Source organism: Pygoscelis adeliae, unplaced genomic scaffold (genome assembly GCF_000699105.1).
Source record: "Pygoscelis adeliae isolate BGI_AS28 unplaced genomic scaffold, ASM69910v1 Scaffold57, whole genome shotgun sequence".
Taxonomy (NCBI): Eukaryota; Metazoa; Chordata; class Aves; order Sphenisciformes; family Spheniscidae; genus Pygoscelis; species Pygoscelis adeliae.
Genome location: NW_008825615.1, coordinates 569,467 through 589,460, shown reverse-complemented (window position 1 = coordinate 589,460; position 19,994 = coordinate 569,467). Strand labels below are relative to the sequence as shown.

The 19,994-nt window shown below is 42.0% G+C and overlaps 1 protein-coding gene across 1 annotated transcript in view; it reads right to left on the bottom strand.

The window, feature by feature from the left end:
- Nucleotides 1-13,709: 13,709 nt before the first annotated feature.
- Nucleotides 13,710-19,994, bottom strand: part of RNGTT (RNA guanylyltransferase and 5'-phosphatase) — a 186,347-nt gene continuing 180,062 nt past the window's right edge. The window contains exons 15-16 of the mRNA XM_009333215.1: nt 16,794-16,917; nt 13,710-13,965 (exon numbers count right to left, since the gene is read on the bottom strand). Of these exons, the coding sequence (XP_009331490.1) occupies nt 13,802-13,965; nt 16,794-16,917 (288 nt within the window). The 3' untranslated portion in view covers nt 13,710-13,801. The remainder of the gene's footprint in view (nt 13,966-16,793; nt 16,918-19,994) is intronic.

Here is a 19,994-nt window from a genome sequence, read left to right as displayed (position 1 = left end):
CCATGGGTCCTGGGCCATGATGGGGGCTCCTAGATACAAGACCAGAAATGAATAAAATAATAAAAAAACAACAACAGTCCTTGCAATTACTTCCTCCAGCTTCTTGCTTTCTCATCCACCTCACTCTTGGGTTCTGCAGCAATAACAGCAGCAGCAGAATTGAAGCGTGAACAGAATAATATTGTGAAGTTCAGGTTATGTCTGGAAAATCTTCCCAGAACAGCCTGAAGTGGCCACATAATTTTAGAGAAAGCGGGAGGATGTCACCTTCATGCCAAGGCCAAGACTAATTGCTGGGCTGGATCCATTAACCCCGTCTGAGCTGCACAGGTCTCCAAACCTCCTGTCTCTTCTGGGAACACTGAAATAATATCAAACTAATGCAAAAACTATCATCACCCCAAGCCATGTTCATCCAGTGCTGGGAGACTATTCCATGCCTTTGCACTAATTATGCTGGCTTCTTACACTGCCAAAATAGCCTTTATTAAAGAGATTTAACCAGGTTCAGAACAAACAAAAGATCATCTGGCAGACCAGAAAACCGCATAAAATCACTACCATAAGGAGGAAGACATTTCTGAGCCGCTGTCTATGTATTTATTTTCTGCATATGGAATCAGTCATTTTGTATGCTTGATAAAATCAAGGACAATTAAACTAAATTGAGCTTTAATTTCAGACTGAGGCATACGTCTACGGCTGAGCATTTCTTCCTGCAATGTCTGGAATTACTAACCAGCAGCACAAGCTAAGCTCAAATATCAGACAAGGTGGGAACAAGTTCATTGCTCATCAAAAAGCAGACAATGATAAAGATGTTGGAATACTTTGCATTACTCTCAGAAAAGAAAAGTTCAAACAAGGTCTGTATTCCAGTCCGGTATATATTTAGGATGAGAAGCAGGAAAATAATGATTCAGGAGTTGGGGAGAGATAGGACAAGGTCAAGCAGAAATGACCCAGCTAATGAGGAATCCCACCATTCTGTGCAAGAGGATACATGAGCCCCATCAAGGGCTGAGTCCTCAGTATTAATGAACAGCAACACTAGCTGTGCTCTCAGCTTCCTGCACACTCAACATCACCTCTCTGAGCTGCACCACTGAAGATCTGTGGAGAAATGATCCTTTATTTGCGAACGCACAACTGCAACAATTATTTTTAATCCCAGTCTCAAATCCAACTTTCATATCTTAAAAAACTGAGCACATTTTTCTCTGCTTCTTATAATGTCTAATGTATCTGCCTGTTGCGGGGTCTGGCTTTTCTTCTCCGAGCGGCTGGTGCTTCCTTGTGAACTGACTGGACAATAGGTCCTCCCTACAAAGGTTGTGTGTGCCGCAGACATTATTTCCATCCCACAGTAGCTCCCAGTTTGACTCCGGTTCTGAAAGGTCCCTGCTCCTGCATCTTTGACGGCAGGTCCGGGCTGGTTGTTAGCCTTGCATGAAGTGCTGTGCCTGGGTGATTTTGATCTTGTTCTTTCCTCCCAAATCCTCAGATGACCTATGAGAAGAACAAAGCTTTTCCAAGCTGAGCAGATGGCTTGCAAGGAGATACTTGTTCAGGAAGGGCAGGCTGTGCTAATGACTTTTCCAAAGTCCCACTGTCCCGTTGCCAACAATGTCATTTCCAGAAAGTGAACCCTGTGGCAAGACAGCAAGGAAAGGTGGTTTTAACAACACAGCACTATCCTTGGTCAATGTGAAAAAGCTGTAAAATCTTTATGGCCATAGAAACACTGATCAAGCTGAGTTTTCTAGAGGTTCTGGACAGCTGAAGTCCTACAGAGGGGGGCTGAAGGGAGATGACTTATATTTTCTGGAAAAGCCAAGTCAGTTGAGGCCAAAGAGTGTAAATGAATCATTTAATTAGAGACCACACAGGGTCAGAAAAGGATTTTGATTCCATCCAAACCTCTTCTTATCACAGGAGGCTACAGAGTAGGATATTACACAGCTTAGGGGAAAAGAAAATAATATATCAAACTCTTTATTAAGTCCTTCTATTCCTCATTTGTGAAAAATCCATCCAGCTCACGCTCTAAGGCACAATGGCTGGCCTCTCAGCAAGTCGCTATTCAAATCCTCCCTGTGCAGTGACAGTTGTATTACAGCAGAGGCGGTGTTAGATGTCTTACTAGAGTTTTGCAGTGCAGTGCAGCTTACACAGGGAACTGTGGGTCCCATTTTCCTCTCATCTCTAATGAACACTCATGTCTAGAACAATAAAATCTCCTCTTGTTAGTGATCACTTTGAAAGAAAAATCAGCTATTAAGATGATTAAGATACAGCTCGGGTACAGTAAAACCTTCTAATGTCTATTTCCATCTACCTTTGAAATGCAGACTGCTACACAGAGGCAACCAAATGTCCTAGTTTAACCTCTTTCACGGTTATCAAGTGAAAAGGAAGAACAGTGAGAAATTGAGCAAATCAAAGGCTTTGCAAGAGGGTTCAGGGACTTCAAAACAGCCTCTTCTCACATGCAATACTTGTGCAGGAGAACAGGAGGGAGGAAGCCATCCGTTCAGATCTTCAGTCAGTTTAGGACTTACTCCTATCAGTTTCTGACAGCTTCTTCTGACATAAAAAAACTCGATCCACTTCATAGGTGTGACTTATTACCAGTTCTGTTTACAGCACAGAGTGCCAAGCAAAAAACTTCCTTACCCGGAGATCAGCTTCCTGTCTCAATCTGCAATAACCAAAGTTACCAACTCAAACTAAATCTCTTGACAGCAAGAATATTTTTTTATATTATTAATTTTTTGAAGGAGATAGAAATGCTGTTTGAATGATTAGCTGCCCAAGTACCTCAGAAAACAGAATATAAATAGGATTCACTTGCAAAATGGAGGTAGAACCAGACACATGGAATATGTCGGAAGGGAGTTTAATTATGCTCTGTTTTTAAAGAGTCACAAAACCATGCCAGTGAAATTTATAACCCAAGATCACAGAAATTTGCAACTCAGTGAAGTTGTCAAAAATCTTAAATTATGCAGGATGCACAAACATGGTTGAGAAATTACCCAAAGATTTGTTTAAGAAACTTCAAAGTGGTTAACTTCAATCACATTTTGCCGGGGCTGATACTCTCTTTCATTTTCAGCAAGTTCAGGGAATTAACAATGGTATTGGCAAACATTTATTCAGGTAAGTTGGTCTGCAGTCCTCCTAGTTATAGCATGAAGACTTATTCCCTGGATCTCAGTTTACACATCATTCTATCTACCCACCAGCATTTTGGAACAAAGATCTATGCGCTGAGAAAGTTACAGCAATAGAAAACGCTAGCCCTCGTGTCCAATCACATGGATGTCATGAAGCCGAATTCCTGTCTATCCAGAGGAGTAGAGGAGGAACCAAGCAAAGCTAGACCAGCTCAACTGGGTGTCCGTGAGGTTGCTCTAATCCTCTTTGGAATATATCACACCTAGAACTTAGTTGAATGATCTTCCTTTCAACAGGACCCTCCACAGCCACCTTGTTTGTGACAGCCTTCCTTACTTCAGGTCATCAAAACCCTAGTCCAAAACATGGCGATAGAAGGTCTCGCCTTCACTTCACTGTGTTTTGATTTTGGATAGTTTGTTATATCTGGAGCAACTGAATTTTCCTCAATACTGAGCAAAACAGAAACAGGCAGTCTTTGTGAGCCACCAGAAGCTTTGAGTTCCTATTTAGGGAAAGTCAGACATGGCAATGATCTAGGCATCACAGATATGAAGGAATGAGGCTGGGTTCCTATTTGGGAAATTACGGTGTTTTAAATATAAGGCTGAGAATGGAGATATTTTTAGAAAAATCATCTTGTAATTACTCCAGGCTCTATGCGTTTGTGTGTCCTTCAATCCTTGCGTCCTTGGGAAAATGCAGGAGAAGATTTTGGGTTGTCATGGAGGGTAATCTTGTACTGTGTCACAGGAGCACAGTTCAGCAGAGAGGAGCTATAGGTTTTGCCATGGGAATGGCATTACATGTAGTAACTCCTCTGGCCTTTTATCCCCACTTGCAAAACAGGACAAGAACCACCTCGTGGGAGCATAATCCAATGCCAGCGGCTGTGAGTACCTTTGTGACCCCAGGATGGGGAGTACCTCAGAAGCACAGAATTTTATTTTAGGTATTATTCCCAATGAATGCATTTGTGGCACCAATTAAAAATCTCTAAAAGATCATCCGCTTGGAGTACTTTGAGCTGTGATGGACATTCACAACGAGCTTGTATAGATGCTATCTTTCAGATTTAATCTGTGTGTGCTGTATGTGCATGTGCGGCGTGTGCTGCTCTATGTGCTGCTGTCCCTGACACTGCACAACAGCCATTCGTTTACGTTAGAAAGTAATTGTGGTATTCCGGATGATGATTTGTTGACTGGTTAATGGCTGTCACTGAACATACTATATATACATTAGCTGTCCTATTTTAATGAGGAACAGAACCCTTTAACGTTCCTCTTCTGCCATTTTTTCATTTTTAATATGCAATTAAAAAATGACAAATGCAACCCTCAAAAGGGTTGGACTAGGCAATCTCTAGAGGTCTCTTCCAACCTCAGCTATTCTGTGAGTCTGTGAAAATATCCTGAAGTCTTTAAAGAGCATTAGGGGGGTTATTATCACCTGTACATGAACAGCTAGCTGAGTCACCAACACGGCCAGTAACACAAACAAGGCTGTAGTGAGTTGCTTTTATCTCATGCTGCAGCAGAAATGCCTTCACTTCGTTACAAAATGTGAGTGTCAGAGCTCACTGAGTGCTATTTCAGACAGATGTTTGTTCCATGTAACTTGTTAAAATTTCTCCTGAAAAGCAGGTATCAAAAGCCATTATCCAGCTGCATTTCAGCTGGTCCCCAGTCTTTCTGAGCCTTACTCAACACCAGCACACTAAATGTGCTTCTCTGTAAAGGACTGAAAGAAAATTCCACATTGCCATCAAAAAGTGCAGAAGGCTAGGGCTTAGGTGTGTGCATCTCTCTGCTGCCAGAACAGCACTGGGGAAGCGTATGCACCCACTGCTGCCTGCCTTCTTGAGCCCTTGGACTAGCGTCGCTTGCCACAGCAGTGGTGGTGGCACAGGTTGTGGTCCGCATCTGTAAGTCTAGGTTTGGTGTTTCAGTTGTGCCGTGGTTTAACTTCAGTCGGCAACTAAGCACCACGCAGCTGCTCGCTCACTGCCCCCCGCCCCCAGTGGGATGGGGGAGAGAATTGGAAGAGCACAAGGGAGAAAAACTTGTGGGTTGAGATAAAAACAGTTTAATAATTGAAATAAAATGATAATAATAATAATAATAATAATAATAATACACAAAGCAAGTGATGCACAGTACAATTGCTCACCACCCGCCGACCGATGCCCAGCCAGTCCCCGAGCAGCGGCCCCCCCCGGCCAGTTTTCCCCAGTTTATGTACTGAGCATGACGTCACATGGTATGGAATGTCCCTTTGGCCAGTTTGGCTGTGCCCCCTCCCAGCTTCTTGTGCCCCTCCAGCCTTCTCAGTCGGTAGAGCGTGGGAAACTGAAAAGTCCTTGACTAGTGTAAGCACTACCTAGCAACAACTAAAACGTCGGTGCGTTATCAACTTTGTTCTCATACTAAATCCAAACCACAGCACTGTACCAGCTACTAGGAAGGAAATTAACTCTATCCCTGCCGAAACCAGGACAAGTTGGCATGGCTGATGCATGACATCCTGCTCAAAAAACCCCAAAAAGATATCCCTCTCTTCCCTGTTGTTTCATGAGGACCACTTCTGTTAGGTAAGAGAAGACCAGTCTTCAGTTTATTGAAAGTTATCTTGATTGTTTCTTACTAAACTTCTGCTGTGCTGTAACTTTATGTCAACATGATCATCTGGGTTTCACGGAGTTCATCTTCTTCTGAATAACAAGTCCAAACAAAACCTTCCACTGTATCTGTTACACAGAATTGCTGGTGTCTGATTCAAAACGGCTTGGCCGGCATCCCATAGCCTAATAGAACAAGTGCAACCTTGTGTTGTAAGCCACCTTTAGCTGGGGTCGTAGCACTGATCGCTTGCCTGAATGTCAGAATGAATCTTTCCACTAAACTACTTGCAGCCAGGTAGCAGGGAAGTGATGTGACATGTCTGATACCATTTCTTTTAATGAACAACAGGCACTTTTTGGATGTGAATTGAGTTCCATTGTCACTTAGAATCTGTCCAGGAACTTGAAAACGAGAGTCTTAACACTTCTAGTATCTGCGCTGAAGCAATTTACACAGAGTATTGCAAGCCATTTTCAAGGCACATCTACCAAAGCTGAAAAAAATACAACTTACGAAAAGTGCAGGAAAGATTTTCTCAATTCTAAAGCTGATGAGGTAGCTGGCTGTTGCCAGTTCTACTCTACTGAAGAGTAGATGGTGTTTGTGGATAATCTTGACTTGCATTGCTATTACCAACCACCATTTATCCCACAGACTACCTGGCCAGCATGTAGTTAGCAAACAGTCCTCACATGCTTTTTGCAGCAACAAAGGACCTGGTTTTTGCAAGGAAAACCATTCCATGACCATGTTAGGCAATTTTGAAAGTTAAGTTACTAGTTCTTTTCAAATCAGGGAGGCTGGAAAGAGTTTTTTAGATACATGGATCTACCCACCCGTTGCCACAGCACTCACCTCACTGTGAGCTTTGCCCTGTGCCATGGCGTGTCCCTGACGGGAGGTCCATAGGACATACCAGCTGTGTTTCCCTTGCAATGTCCTCCTGCAACCAGATGGCAGGCATGACAAACATCCTGCATTTGCACATTGACTAGTACTTTCAGATTTGATAGACTGGCCATGAACATGTCCATTGCCATAAATGGGCTGAAAACATTCACTTTCTTGGGGTTATGGAATGACCAGTAACCACTTATTTTCTTTAAAAGCAAGCAAAGCCCATGTGACTTTTAACCTCTCCAGAAAGCAGCTATGCTCAAAACGATGGTGAGAATCTAAGCTTAGCAAAAGCCCAGAAAGCCTTTCACTGTGATGGTCCATTATGCTGAATTGGCCCACTTCTACTCTGCAGACTGGGAAATGCACAACCAAGGCATCAGCAACAGTGTGGCCAGCAGGAGCAGGGAAGTGATCGTGCCCCTGTACTCGGCACTGGTGAGGCCGCACCTCGAATACTGTGTTCAGTTTTGGGCCCCTCACTACAAGAAGGATGTTGAGGTGCTGGAGCATGTCCAGAGAAGGGCAACAAGGCTGGTGAGGGGTCTGGAGAACAAGTCTCATGAGGAGTGGCTGAGGGAACTGGGACTGTTTAGCCTGGAGAAAAGGAGGCTGAGGGGAGACCTCATCGCTCTCTACAACTACCTGAAAGGAGGTTGTAGCGAGGTGGGTGTCGGTCTCTTCTCCCAAGTAACTGGCGACAGGACGAGAGGAAATGGCCTCAAGTTGCACCAGGGGAGGTTTAGATTGGATATTAGGAAAAATGTCTTCACCGAAAGGGTTGTCAAGCACTGGAACAGGCTGCCCAGGGAAGTGGTTGAGTCACCATCCCTGGAGTATTTAAAAGACGTGTAGATGTGGTGCTTAGGGACATGGTTTAGTGGTGGTCTTGGCAGTGCTAGGTTAACGGTTGGACTCGATGATCTTAAAGGTCCTTTCCAACCTAAATGATTCTATGACTCTATGATGATTCTATGATTCTAAGGCGCATCGCAAGAGGTGACAATCCCTTCAGCTGTCAGTCCATTTGCTTTAGCAAAAGAGCGCACTGGAGAGGGTGTAAAGGACTAACACCAGTTCACTCAGGGAATGAAGCCCTGCTGCTTTGAGAGGGAGGAATCCATAATACGAAATGACTTTTCGAGAAATAAGCATAATTGTGAGACATTTTGTAGTTGTAATGCCTCACGGATAGATTTGCATTTGCATTTCACACACTAACCAGTCCCTCGTGCATCATTTAAACTCTCTCCTCACAGGCAATGCTCTGTCAGTTTTCATAACCCAGCTGCCTGTACAGGAATTGTTCTGTTTTCCCTCCTGAAACCGTGAGCAAAAGCAGAAATGTTCTGCGCTCACAACTGGCTTTAGGGAATGGGTATTTTTGTCAAATCTCCACAAACTCGGAAAATATTTTGCCTACCAATTTAACAGGAGCTGCTACGTAACACAGTAAATCTTGCATTTTATACTTAGCGAGAGCTGTTAGTTTCTCCTCTTTGAAGCTATCGTTACTACATGTTCCAGGCTTTTGATATCTGCCGCACAGTCGTCAGCCGGATTTTTTGCTAAACTCTTTTCTCCATCAATATGATGAGGAGTCCCAGTGTTGCAGGCTGCTGTTCTCATTCCATTTCTGCAAGCCTCATCATCTCTCCCTGTTCCTCCGCAGTTCTGGGCCAGCATGGCCAAGCCTTAATGTGTCTGTCTGTAATTTTCTGTAAAGCATCAGGAAACCTCAGCGGCACAGCCGGACTCCAAAAGGACAACAGTTACTATACACAAATACACAAGGCTTTAGTACTTGTGTGTCTACCCTGTGTCAAGGGTTTTGTGGCTCCTGTAAATTGGAGACATACAAGAGTTACAGGAGTTAATAACTACAAAGCTATAGCTAATAGTGACCTCCTTTTGCTTCAGACCCGTGTGCCTGCACATTTGCTGCTGTTGGACTGTTGGCCCATTTCCACTAGTCAGGATGGCTCAGTCATGCACTTTGCCTCTTGCTGGAGCTAAACAGCCTCCCTTGCTGCCCTGACATCAACCTGCCTTCCCTGCTGATAAAGTGGTGTCCTTGGGGGAGAGAAAAAGCGGTGTTTTACCACCCCATCAGACCAAAGCATCCCCTTCAGACACCTATGTCTTTCTTCTGAAAGCCTTGAGCCCTGGTCCGGGGGAGTGAAGAGCATTGCCAAGCTGCGCGGTCAAAAGCTGTGCAGTGGGGAAACACACACAAGCCCGTCAGTATCCGAATGCGTCAGCTCGCTTCCACGGGGCAACGGTCTTACAAGGCCACGCTGGAAATGGCCAAGCTTAGGGAGGGGGCAGTGCCTGGGGGGAAAGGCCGTATCCAGGCTCTCCAGCCCTTGCACTGCCCTGAGTTCATCATCATCCCCAGCACAATTACGTGGTTAAACTGTAAGCCTCTCGGGAAAAGGGAGGTGGTGAGCCTGCCCACATGCAGCTATAGTGCTGCAGGAGTAGCAGTGCATGCCTTCTCCATCCTCCCCGCTGGGGCTGGGGGTTTAGGGAACGCAGAGCAAGACCCTTCCTGCAGAGCCAGCGGTACAAGACTAGCCACTGGAAGGGAGGGTCAGTAACAGTTTCAAGCCATTTTTTACTTTTTCTGCTACTAATGCTGGAGGGGATTGGGCTGGATAAAGATGTCAAAAGGCTCGTTTCAGATATTTGAGTAAAGGAGGGTGCAACACCAGCCTCTTCCCTCACACAGCCACACTCCTCTCGCCGTGCCTGGAAGAGGAAAAGGCTCCTTGCTCATACGAGGAATACCGTCACAGCTGTTAGATGCTGCTTTGATTTCTCTGCGCAAGCATGACTTACAGGGCCAGCACTGCCCTTATCCATCAATCGTCAAGGCTGGTATCATACAGGGATGAGCGTACAGGCTTGGAGTGGAGCACTGCCCTCAAGGAACAGGTTTCTCTCAGCCTCACATCTGATGGCGGGCCAACGTGAAAAGCACATAGGTAGGTGCAACAGAGGAATGCAAGCTTGAGGAGCTATGCCGTAAGCACAGATCGTAGAAATTTGACACTGGAAACAAAGGGATGCAGGTGAAATCTAAGCTCTGTCGGGTTTGTGAACCTTGGAACATGCAGCAGTCCCCCCCCCAAGGCGAGAGCAAACCTTGTGCCATTGCGTAGAAGGACGGAAGGGATCTGGGTATTTTAAGGCGTTTCAGTCAAATGTCACTCTCATGCAAGTTAATGGAACTGCTTGGATTTAGGATTTGATTAGAGGTCCAAAGGAAAGCAATATCATCTATGGAAAATAAACAGCTCTTGACCAACTAATTGGATACTTTTAATGAGATTATAAATTTGATTGACCACTGCAAGAATTTTGATGCTACAAAATTTACCCTCAATAAAAGTATTTAACACTGTGGTCACAAAATGCTGATAACACAGGGGAGTAACATAAAATGGTACACATCATATAGATTGAAAAAGAATTGAGAGGAAACACTGAAGAGACACAGACATCTGCAGGAGAGATGCAGGAGGAACAAACTGGACTTCTGCTCTCATTCTCTCTCTGTTGACTACAGACGAATTCTAGGAAATCAGCTTGCTGCGTCAACGCCTTTGTGAATGCTCTGAGGTCGTAAGATACAATTATGCATTACACATTATGCAAATATAGTCACACCTCTTAGGCACAAAACCGAGGAGCTGCTATGCTGAGGAGCGGGGATCCTGAAGGACTGCTCCAGTGAACAAGCAAGACAACACAAACTACACAGTGCGACGTGCCGGCCCGGCGCATCAACCTGCTTCCTCAATGCATACAGAGGGGAGTACTGAGTAGGGGTTAGAGAAGTTATCATACCTCCCCAGGTGTGCTCAAATGCCAGATCTGGTTTGGCAGTCACACTCAAACACTAGCAAATCAGAAATGGTTGAGAGAAGCACAAGAATTGCACACATAACAAGAACAGACCAGCAGTGGAGCCAGGATCTTAATTAGAAGGAAATTTCAAAAATCAAGATGGGCTTTTTAGTTCCTGAAAGATGCACTCTTAGACAGCTGCAACCTGAAAAAGGAAACTGCCCTATTACAATACAAATCCAGGAGCTGGTCTGAGTAGGTGGGCTACCAGCTTTGGGGTCATGCTGGATGATAAACTGGCAGGGAAGACCCATGCAGACCTCCTGCATAACTTCTCATGCAAGTGCACGTTTGGTTTCTTTCTGGTTCTAGTCACGGGAAGAGCAAACTGTACTTAAAAATGGCATAATGGATCACGGCCGCCACTGGGCTGGGGGACTCCCACCTGAGAGAAAAGCCACTGGCCTCTGAAAAATGTGGATAATTTTCTTGGAGGACTGAACAGCAATAACACCACAGTATCTTCGTGCTTGCACTGGTACCAGGAAAGCACAGGCATCAAAAGTAAACACATCCTTAGGAAAAGGATTTTAAACCATTGACTTTATTAAAATACTTAATACACAGTTTGTAGAGGAATGTACTTACATTTTCTGGAAACTCCACTGAAACCAAATTTTAATTATATATTTAACAAATGACAAAACAGTGGATGAATTCATGCTGTACACCAAAGAATAGACAAGTTAGGTTTTTTTTAACCATTATTTTTCCTGGCACAGACTCTTCTTTGCTTCTTAGCTTCAATCTCTTGAATATCTAGTAGCAGAGAAAGGAGGTTTGCATTTCTCACAGCATTAAACCCATCTGGTCCAAGTGAAATTCCATTTGTTTTCATCAGGTTCTTCATTCAACCCTTCCCCAGTAGCTTCCTCTTCCAGAAAAGCAAAGGCGATTGACCTCTCTAAAAAGCTACAGGTCATAGTGCAAGAAGAGTTCGACAATCAAATGTGAGGGTGGAGGCCTAAACCTTCTCAGAGTCATTACTCTTTCAAAATATCCATTTCAAGCTGAGCGTGGAAAAAAAAGACACTGCCAAAGTACAAGGGCCACAACACATTCATGGACTTGGTGGAATGCACGTGGAAGACAGCCTGCGGTGCTGCAGCTCTGAAGTAAAAGGTTGTTGTGGTTTAACCAGAAGCTAGGTCTTGTTGAAATACAAGATGCGAGGGCTGGGAAGGAGAAAGATGGAAATAACCTGGACACATCCTTACAAGAATGAAATGTCCTAACCTCATGGAGAAGGCTGTCATCATCATACACATTGCAATTGCCATAGAACCATGAAGATCAGTGACAGAGCGTATGTTATGACGATCTCAATGACAAGTATAATCTGGGGGAAATTATTTATACTGAGTGAAGAAATAATTTACTGTGTGTTTCAATGCAAGATGCACAGAGGCTGCATAGGTTTTCACATCAAATTCATAAGGCTCTTTTTAGGAGATAATTTTGCAACCTTGCATAGGTGATATTATATCTTTTCTATAGATAATATGCAGAAACTATGTACAGTTGAAAAAAAGAACTTTGATGAACGCGTTTTTTTCCCCTCAAGTTTTACCATAGTATAAAAAGTAACTTATATAACTCCTTCAGTTCTCTAAAACTCATATGGAATATCCCAGAAAGAGATGCTAGGAACACCATCTAAATGATGCCGTGTGCATTTATACAACAGGTTGAAACAATTAAAGAAGCCACCACAAAGCATAGTCGTAAAGTTTCCATATAGAAAAAAAAACCCGCAGGAGTTAATTTTGCTTACAAACATTAAAACTCATTTAAACAGAAATGCATTTTAGTTATAACAAATTAATGACCTTCACTAATCAGATTGCTGAATGAATGGATGACTCACACACTAAGTAAACTATAGAAAGAGCCAATTCGATCCCTGCTTGATAAATGTACAGTAAACTTTAAAATCTGCATTTGGTTTCCAATTAATCCCAGCTCAGAACAACTCCTCCATTAGACAACCAGAATGCAGCTTCTCAGAACTAATATTATGAACACCTGCCAGTGTGCTGCAACAAGAGCCAGCTGGGCATTCATGTGCGTCTTCATTTGGTAGGAAAGAAAGTCAGCCAGAGGATGAGCACGGTGCGGCAGGACAGCCGACCCCACCCCATTTGAAAATGAGCGTCCTGTTCCCTGGGACACTCGTCCGCCTCCCTAAATGGTTTATCTTTGCCCTGCGATTACCTAAACCAGGAGACTTGCCGTCTGACATGGCTCTCTTCCACCTAAACTACCTTCTCCGTTAGACAGGAGTTGTCTGGCATTTCTTTTGCCATTTTGTGCCTGGATCTAAGACATCATGATTAGCACTGCTTATCCCTCTTGCATATCACAGCGATGTGTACTTTTTAGTAATATTTACAATGGTATCACTGTGGAGAACTGAGCCCTGTACTAGAAACAGTCTCTTAACAGAGACCTTAATACTAAGGATTTGGTGTATTCCTTACCTACAGATAAACTTAAAAAGGCAAAGCTAAAATCAGGCCACTATACATTTGGTGTGTTAGGTTCAAACGGGGAAAAAACAAACACCCAGCACGTCTCCTTTCAAAGGGATGCTATTTACAAGAAGGATTTGCTTTTTTAATATTTCAACAACAAAAACCCAAGCTAATTTTGAAATTAGTGAAATCTAAGGCGGCTTAGTCTTTAACCAACACAAAGCACAAACAACATTGCTGTTTGCTGTTAAACACAAGTCTCAGAAATGCAGGGAAACTATGATCAGTTATACTATGGGTAACAAATCGCAACCAGTTGAGTAACAATAATAAAAAAACACTTCTGCTTTTTTTTAAACACAGCCTCTAAAAAGTACAGCATCCCGATGTTTTCTCAGTTCCAGATTGCTGACATTATAAATTAAAGGTGAAAGGAGATCCGTATATAAACAAGGCAGCTTTCCACTGACTTCATTGTACTGTTCTTGTCTAAACCTTTGGAAATTTCATCTTCAAATACCATAAGGTAAGGTTGAATTTATCAGTTACAAAAACAATGTCCATTTGTATGTGGAATTGGGGGGGGGAACGAAAAAACCTCAAAAAACCACACCCAAATATTTACAGCAATTCAGATTTCTTTTTTTCCAGCCTTCACACTTGCGTTTCACCTTCTGCAGAACTGTAAACACGCTATCCGCTGAGACCAAGGCCTTATGTTATGGTACGTGGCCTTTTGGGCGGTGGGGGCGGCATGAGTTCAGTGTCAGGATCGAGGTGGTGTTTCCGCGTCTGTCCTTGAGAAGCTGCTGTACATCTGTCAATGAACTCAAACAGCATCTCCTTCGTAACTGGATTCTGGATGCTGTTGCATACAGCTGGGAAGAAAGAACATATTCTCAAGTTAAACCAATTTGTTGTAGTCGGCACTTCAAAAATTTCATCCCCTCTTTGCAAAATAAATAGCATAACGTGGCTCAAGTATTCAGCCTTAAACGCGGACTTTCACGAGATGGTTACGTCAGGAGTCAGGTATCTCTGCTTTGCCCCCCAAGAGAGCAAAGCAGTGTAGTGGGCCCCTACTTCATGGGAATCTCTCTTTTTAAAACAAAAGGCATGTGTGTGTAGGCTTCATGGGGCAACTATAAAAACACCAAGAACTGACATCCTATTGAGGCAAGCAATAGCAACAAAGACCTTGTGAGTGCTTTAAAACACTCATTAAATCCAAACAAGATTGGCCTAATATTGAAAACCTCTGAATTAAGGTAACTTTTTTTTTTCACCACTAAGTACTATAAATACCATAAACGCACAATGCACAGGACTTTTTTTTTTAACCCATATACCTTCATGTGGCAGAACGACCTGACACCAAGCAAGCTACGTGTCTAGCACACCAGACCATGTGATGGAGGACAGGCCATAGTGCTGCATGGCGGCCAAGGCACGCATGTACAAGCACACTTGGATTACTTAACATGACTCCCCAGGTCATAGTTTGTAAGTAATGGCCCACAGGATTTTATGGAACAAATAAAAAGCCTTACTTCTCTTAAACCAAATATTTTTAATACTTTTCCTATGTAACTTTATACTTCTCTAATTAACCCTCCCGAGAGACTTAGGGAGGAGGGAGAAAATAAAGAGCAAGAAATTAAGTAGGAATCCTACGGCTATCTTGGAAGAAAGTACAAAATGACTAGAGGATAATTTATAGCATGTCAGGATTGGCCACAGTATGGATGCAATTTCCATGCAAAACAATCTATTTACCCCCTAGAGTACTAAACAACATTAAGACTCCTTAAAATGTACTTGCAATATAGCATTGTTACAAACAACGACACTTAAAAACGCTTTCTTTCCCGCAGAATTCCAGAACGACTCAAAGCATTACTTTACAATTAATAAAACACCATCCTAGCATTATTTTTTTATTATCTCATTTATTTTTGGTGAAAGGGTGCTTTAAAAGTTGTACTGCATGTGACTTTAGCAGTTGGAAAGCATTACGATTATTGGTAGTTTAGGAATAGAATTTGTGCCACAAAGCAGCTGGTATAACTCCATATCAACTTTTACAGGCTGTCCTAGCTTAATCACTCAAAAAGCGCTTCTCTTTTTGATTTGAAAGGTATCAAAGTCCAAAAGCAAGATGGAGGCAGGTACTTATTTTGTTGCTATTTCAACCTTGGGGAAAAATAAACAGTATTTTTCATCAAGAGAAAGCAAACAGAGGAGAAAAGATCTAAAGAAGGGGACAACAGAAGTCTCAAATGAGAAAATACAACTTTCGGAGATTTTGAAAAATGGCCAAAAGTGAAAATTTAAAGCCAAAAGAAACCTTTCTGTTCTGAAAATTCCCATGGAAAATTTGAAACATTTCTTACAAAACAGTTCTTCTTGTAGCATTTAAATTTCCTTCAATTTTTATTTTTAGGAAGTTATGTTTTGGCGGAAAGAAAAGTCAGGAATAACAGAACTGCTCTACAAATGGAGAAAATGAGAAGAGAAAAAGGGCAGCTACATATGCTCTTAAGAATGAAGGAAAGAAGAATATGCTACTTCTCAAAGAAGAGAAAACTCCAAGGAAAACTAACTATTGAAACAGTAAGATGAAACAGAGAAGAGAAATTTAGGTCATGGTGACAAAGAGATGTCGTTGTACTTGTATGACTTCTGTGGCCCATTCCTCTTTCCTGACAGGATTGCTCAGCAAGTATTTGAGCTACATTCTGTGCTGGTTCCCTAAGGTGCCAACAGATTTATTATCTCCTGGCAAAATGACCACATTTTGTTTATTCAAGAAAATCTGCTCAGGCAGAAATACAAGTAGAACAGTTCAGAGAAAATCCTACATCATCTATGCATGCTCTAGTAAATAGCATGGTCTTAAATGCGATTAAACTTCATTTTGGCACTTAACAAAAGTCAGTTATCAACATGACTTGTTATTCAGTGTTGCACACTTCTATTCAAACTCTTATACTTCAGCTGAAAGTAAACAACATCATTTAATTTACAATACTGGCAAAACGTTTTTTGGTAGAAGAACATAAAAGTCTCACAGTTCTGCAGGGATATACCCCCACCTTTCATTTGCTTTCCTCTTCGTTGTTTGTACGACTATTGTAGAAACTTAAGATGACATTTTCTCCTATCAATTTTCTAGCTCATCTGCCAAATAATGGTTTTGGTGTTTTGAATAGAGGTGAAATTATAATGGATTTTTTTCTTCAAGAAATTAAACTCAGTGTGTCAGTCCGCATTACATCCCGCAAGCCAACACAACACTAGGAACTGATGTTAGTTAGTTAACTGCTGTTGCAATGCTATGGTAAATAAAAACTTCCCTGGGTCTCACTTAAAAGGCATGCCCTGCCTTTTAAAGTCTCTTGGAGCAAGCGTTTGCAGTTCTACAAAGACTGAGGCACTTGCTTCTGCATTATCTGTTAAATACACTGCATCAGAGTATTTGTTTAACTGACTTCATCAAATAACCCTGAAGCCAAAGGATTCATGCTATATAAAAGCTAAACATGACAGAAGCATTTGCAAGATGAGGTATTACTATAATAAGTTAGAGAAGCCAGGACTCAAACTAGAAATGAGAACACAGAGTGCCTTTCCTCCTCAACTAGAACAGAGCTAAAAAATTAAAATTTGAGCCTGAAAAACTTTTAAAGCAAATTATTCTACTCACCCATGGCAGTGCTGTAGGCATTTGGAAAGCTTTTGTCTATTCTCTGTCTCATGAAGACCCAGCTGTTGTTCTCAAACTTGCACTCTATAATTTTATTGTCGTACTGTTTCAGTTCTTTTGTCACCTGTTTAAAAAAAAATTGCTTGGGATAAATAGATTTTAATTCACATTTTTTCTTTCTTTTAGGGATAAATAATAGAAGATCAAAAGCTGCACTGCATTTTTCAGCAACATGCCTCCATCTTACACAGGAAAACTGCACAGACTACAGCTCCATTATACATATGCTCAGCTACTCAACATTTTAAAAATACTTTTCAAATCTGCTGTCAATATACAGCAATTATATTATGCTAAAACATCAGCAGCTCTAACAGAGGGGGGAAAAAGTCACTTCTGGCCCAAATGCAAATAGGTTTCCATGGGAATAAACTGCTTCCAGTGTAAGTGCTACTGCCAGCCTAAGTGCACAAAATGTATTATCCATGTTTCATCAACCTTCTTTGTTGAAGGTCTCAAAGCCAAATGTCAGATTTCAATACCAGAAAGAGCTTATGGAAAATCATTCCACTCTTTACATTACTGAGGATTTTTCTTTTCTTTTTTTTCTTCTTCATTTGTCTTTAAAAATTAAGATTGTAACTCCAAAATAATGCCAGATCTCAAATCACGTATGTTCTAAATCTCCTTCAGGCCTCTCTTTATTGATTCATAGATTTGTCAGCAGCCAATATCCTGAGCTATTTGCCTTTCTATTTGGCCATGCTGTGTGGTTTGGAAATGTAGTTTATATGCATTGGACTTCCTAGTTGTTTTGGCTACTTCATCCTATGCATCCTAATCTACGATACAATGCAAAATTTTCAAGTAACCATGGTAACCTGAGAACCTTATCTAACGCTTTAACAATTTTACCCATATACTTCACTTTCTTCCAAAGGGCCTCTTCAGAAGTATAAAGCTGTATTTAACTGCTAGCTGCGTTTAGTTTGCTACAGTTTACCAACGAAAAGCTGTACAAGGTAATATAACACTTTGGATTCAGGATCTTATGCATAAGCGCCCTCATAAAAAGAGACTGGTTATTGCAATTCATTAGCATAATTTTTCACCTCTGTTGTCTACTTGCTCCCGAGCGGTGACACGGGAATTTACTACTGTCAGAGGGATGCAGATTTGAAAAAGGCCATAACTGTCTCCAGACAGCTTAATAGCACATACAGTGGAAAAGCCCATGAACCTCTTTTCCATTAATTCCCAGATAAAGGCAATTAATTCATGAAAAGGTCCTGAGCATGGACTGAGTCCTCCTATACTGCATGGTACAGGATTTATCCTTAATTTGATAAGCAAAATCCTAACATTTTGCTTGGTGTTTACCCTGAATACTTGTGTTTGTTCCCGGATAGGGAGCCCTGGGATTTTACTTGTCAAGTGAACATGGCACCATAAGACAATTTTGTTAAACCCGCTTACAACCGAGGCCTGTCCTGCTGCAGGGCTGACAGAGTCGGAGTCAGTCAGGTTTCTGTGTCATGCATTACTCCTTCATCCATTCCATCGCCTGCAAAGAGCTTTCTTACTAAAATCATTTAATCCTGAAGTGAAGTTTGCATCTGCTGCTGATCACTTGGATGAAAACAACTGATTGCCCAGATCAGCAATCTTTTCCTTTGCAGCATGCTCTGCACAGCACGTCACTTCTTTCCATCCATGTTGAAAAGCTACATACAGTCCAGATGTTTGACTGACACACATATGTGGATGTATTTATGTTCCATTAGGTGCATGCAGGAAAACACAACATCCTTTTCTAGCGCGCTATGGATACATAAACCCAGGAAGAAACTCTTGGCTGCGCAGTGCCTTGGGAAGACACATTACTTTGAAAACACCTGCCTAGTGGAAGCGGGGGCAGCAGGGGGTATGAGCGTGTGTCTGATTTTCTGCCAAAGCAGGGAAATGTTGGAAGGATCACATGCTAGAGAGAGAAATGTATAAAACTGCAGGCCATGGCTTCAACTACCAACCATCTCATAAGGCTTTCTCATGGTTTATCATTCTTCTAGTGTTCAGATGCTCAGAATAGCAATAAATTAGATGGCAGTTTTATCTGACTGTGGCAATTAAGCAGTATCATTAACTATCTAGATACTTGCTTAGCCATTCAATAGCAATCTGGAAGACAGATCTTTCCACAAAATATGAACACCTGCCAAAGCACTGACTTAAATTAATCTTCCCGTTAGAAAACTGGTGATCATAGTCTTTAACAATTGCAAGTTGTAGTAATTATTTTACAAAGGAAGAAATACAGCACCTACTCTTCCCTATGCTTTGTTAAGTGACGTCAGTCTTGTAAATGTACTTACTGTAATATTAATGAACGTTTTAGGAACTGCTGGGCATTTGATCAAGACTACAAGTACTCTGAGCAAAACACACTTTTCAGCATTAAAAATACTCTTCTACTATTGCATCTTAGTAGACTTCTAAATGGGTATTGTTTATGCACAGGACTGAACAAGCCCATAGCAATCCTTGTATCCATAATTCACCACCTACCTATCACTTTCATGCTACTTTCTGGTATTTCAGCTTCAAAGCAGGACAGGGAAACTGTCAAATTTAACTGTCTTGAATTTCCTTCCCTTTGGGAATTCATTCTGAGCTGCTCAGAGCAGCAGTCTTCTCGATTCTCCCTTTGCAGTATGGTGTTCATCCCTCCTTCTTCCCTTTAAGTATTACAGTCCATAGGAGTATCTGAATAATGCACCATCATTTCTCTTCCTGAGAGGTACTTCTTCTAGCTAGTACTTCACAGAAATAGGAGAAGTGTCTTAGGAATGATGGCAGTTCTCAGTCAAAATGCTTATCCTCATCAGTAGCAATGCTTTTGGTACAGTGCCAACGCTTCTGCCATACTGTTGGAAAAACGCCTTGAACCAGCATTCAGCAATTTCAAGATGGAAACTCCCACCACAATAAGGATTCTGGAACCTCCCTTAATTAAATATTTATTCCCTAGCCTATTTTTGGATAGCCAGTCAGAATTAGAAGCCCAGAGGATCATGTCTCAGACACAGGGCTGTCAGAGGTGCTGTGCAGCAGAACGGCATCTCTGGTCTGGACCACAGCTGTGTCCTGGGCAAGGACGAACACCAACCTGTACTCCACTCTCCTTTAAGGAGGGAGGAAATT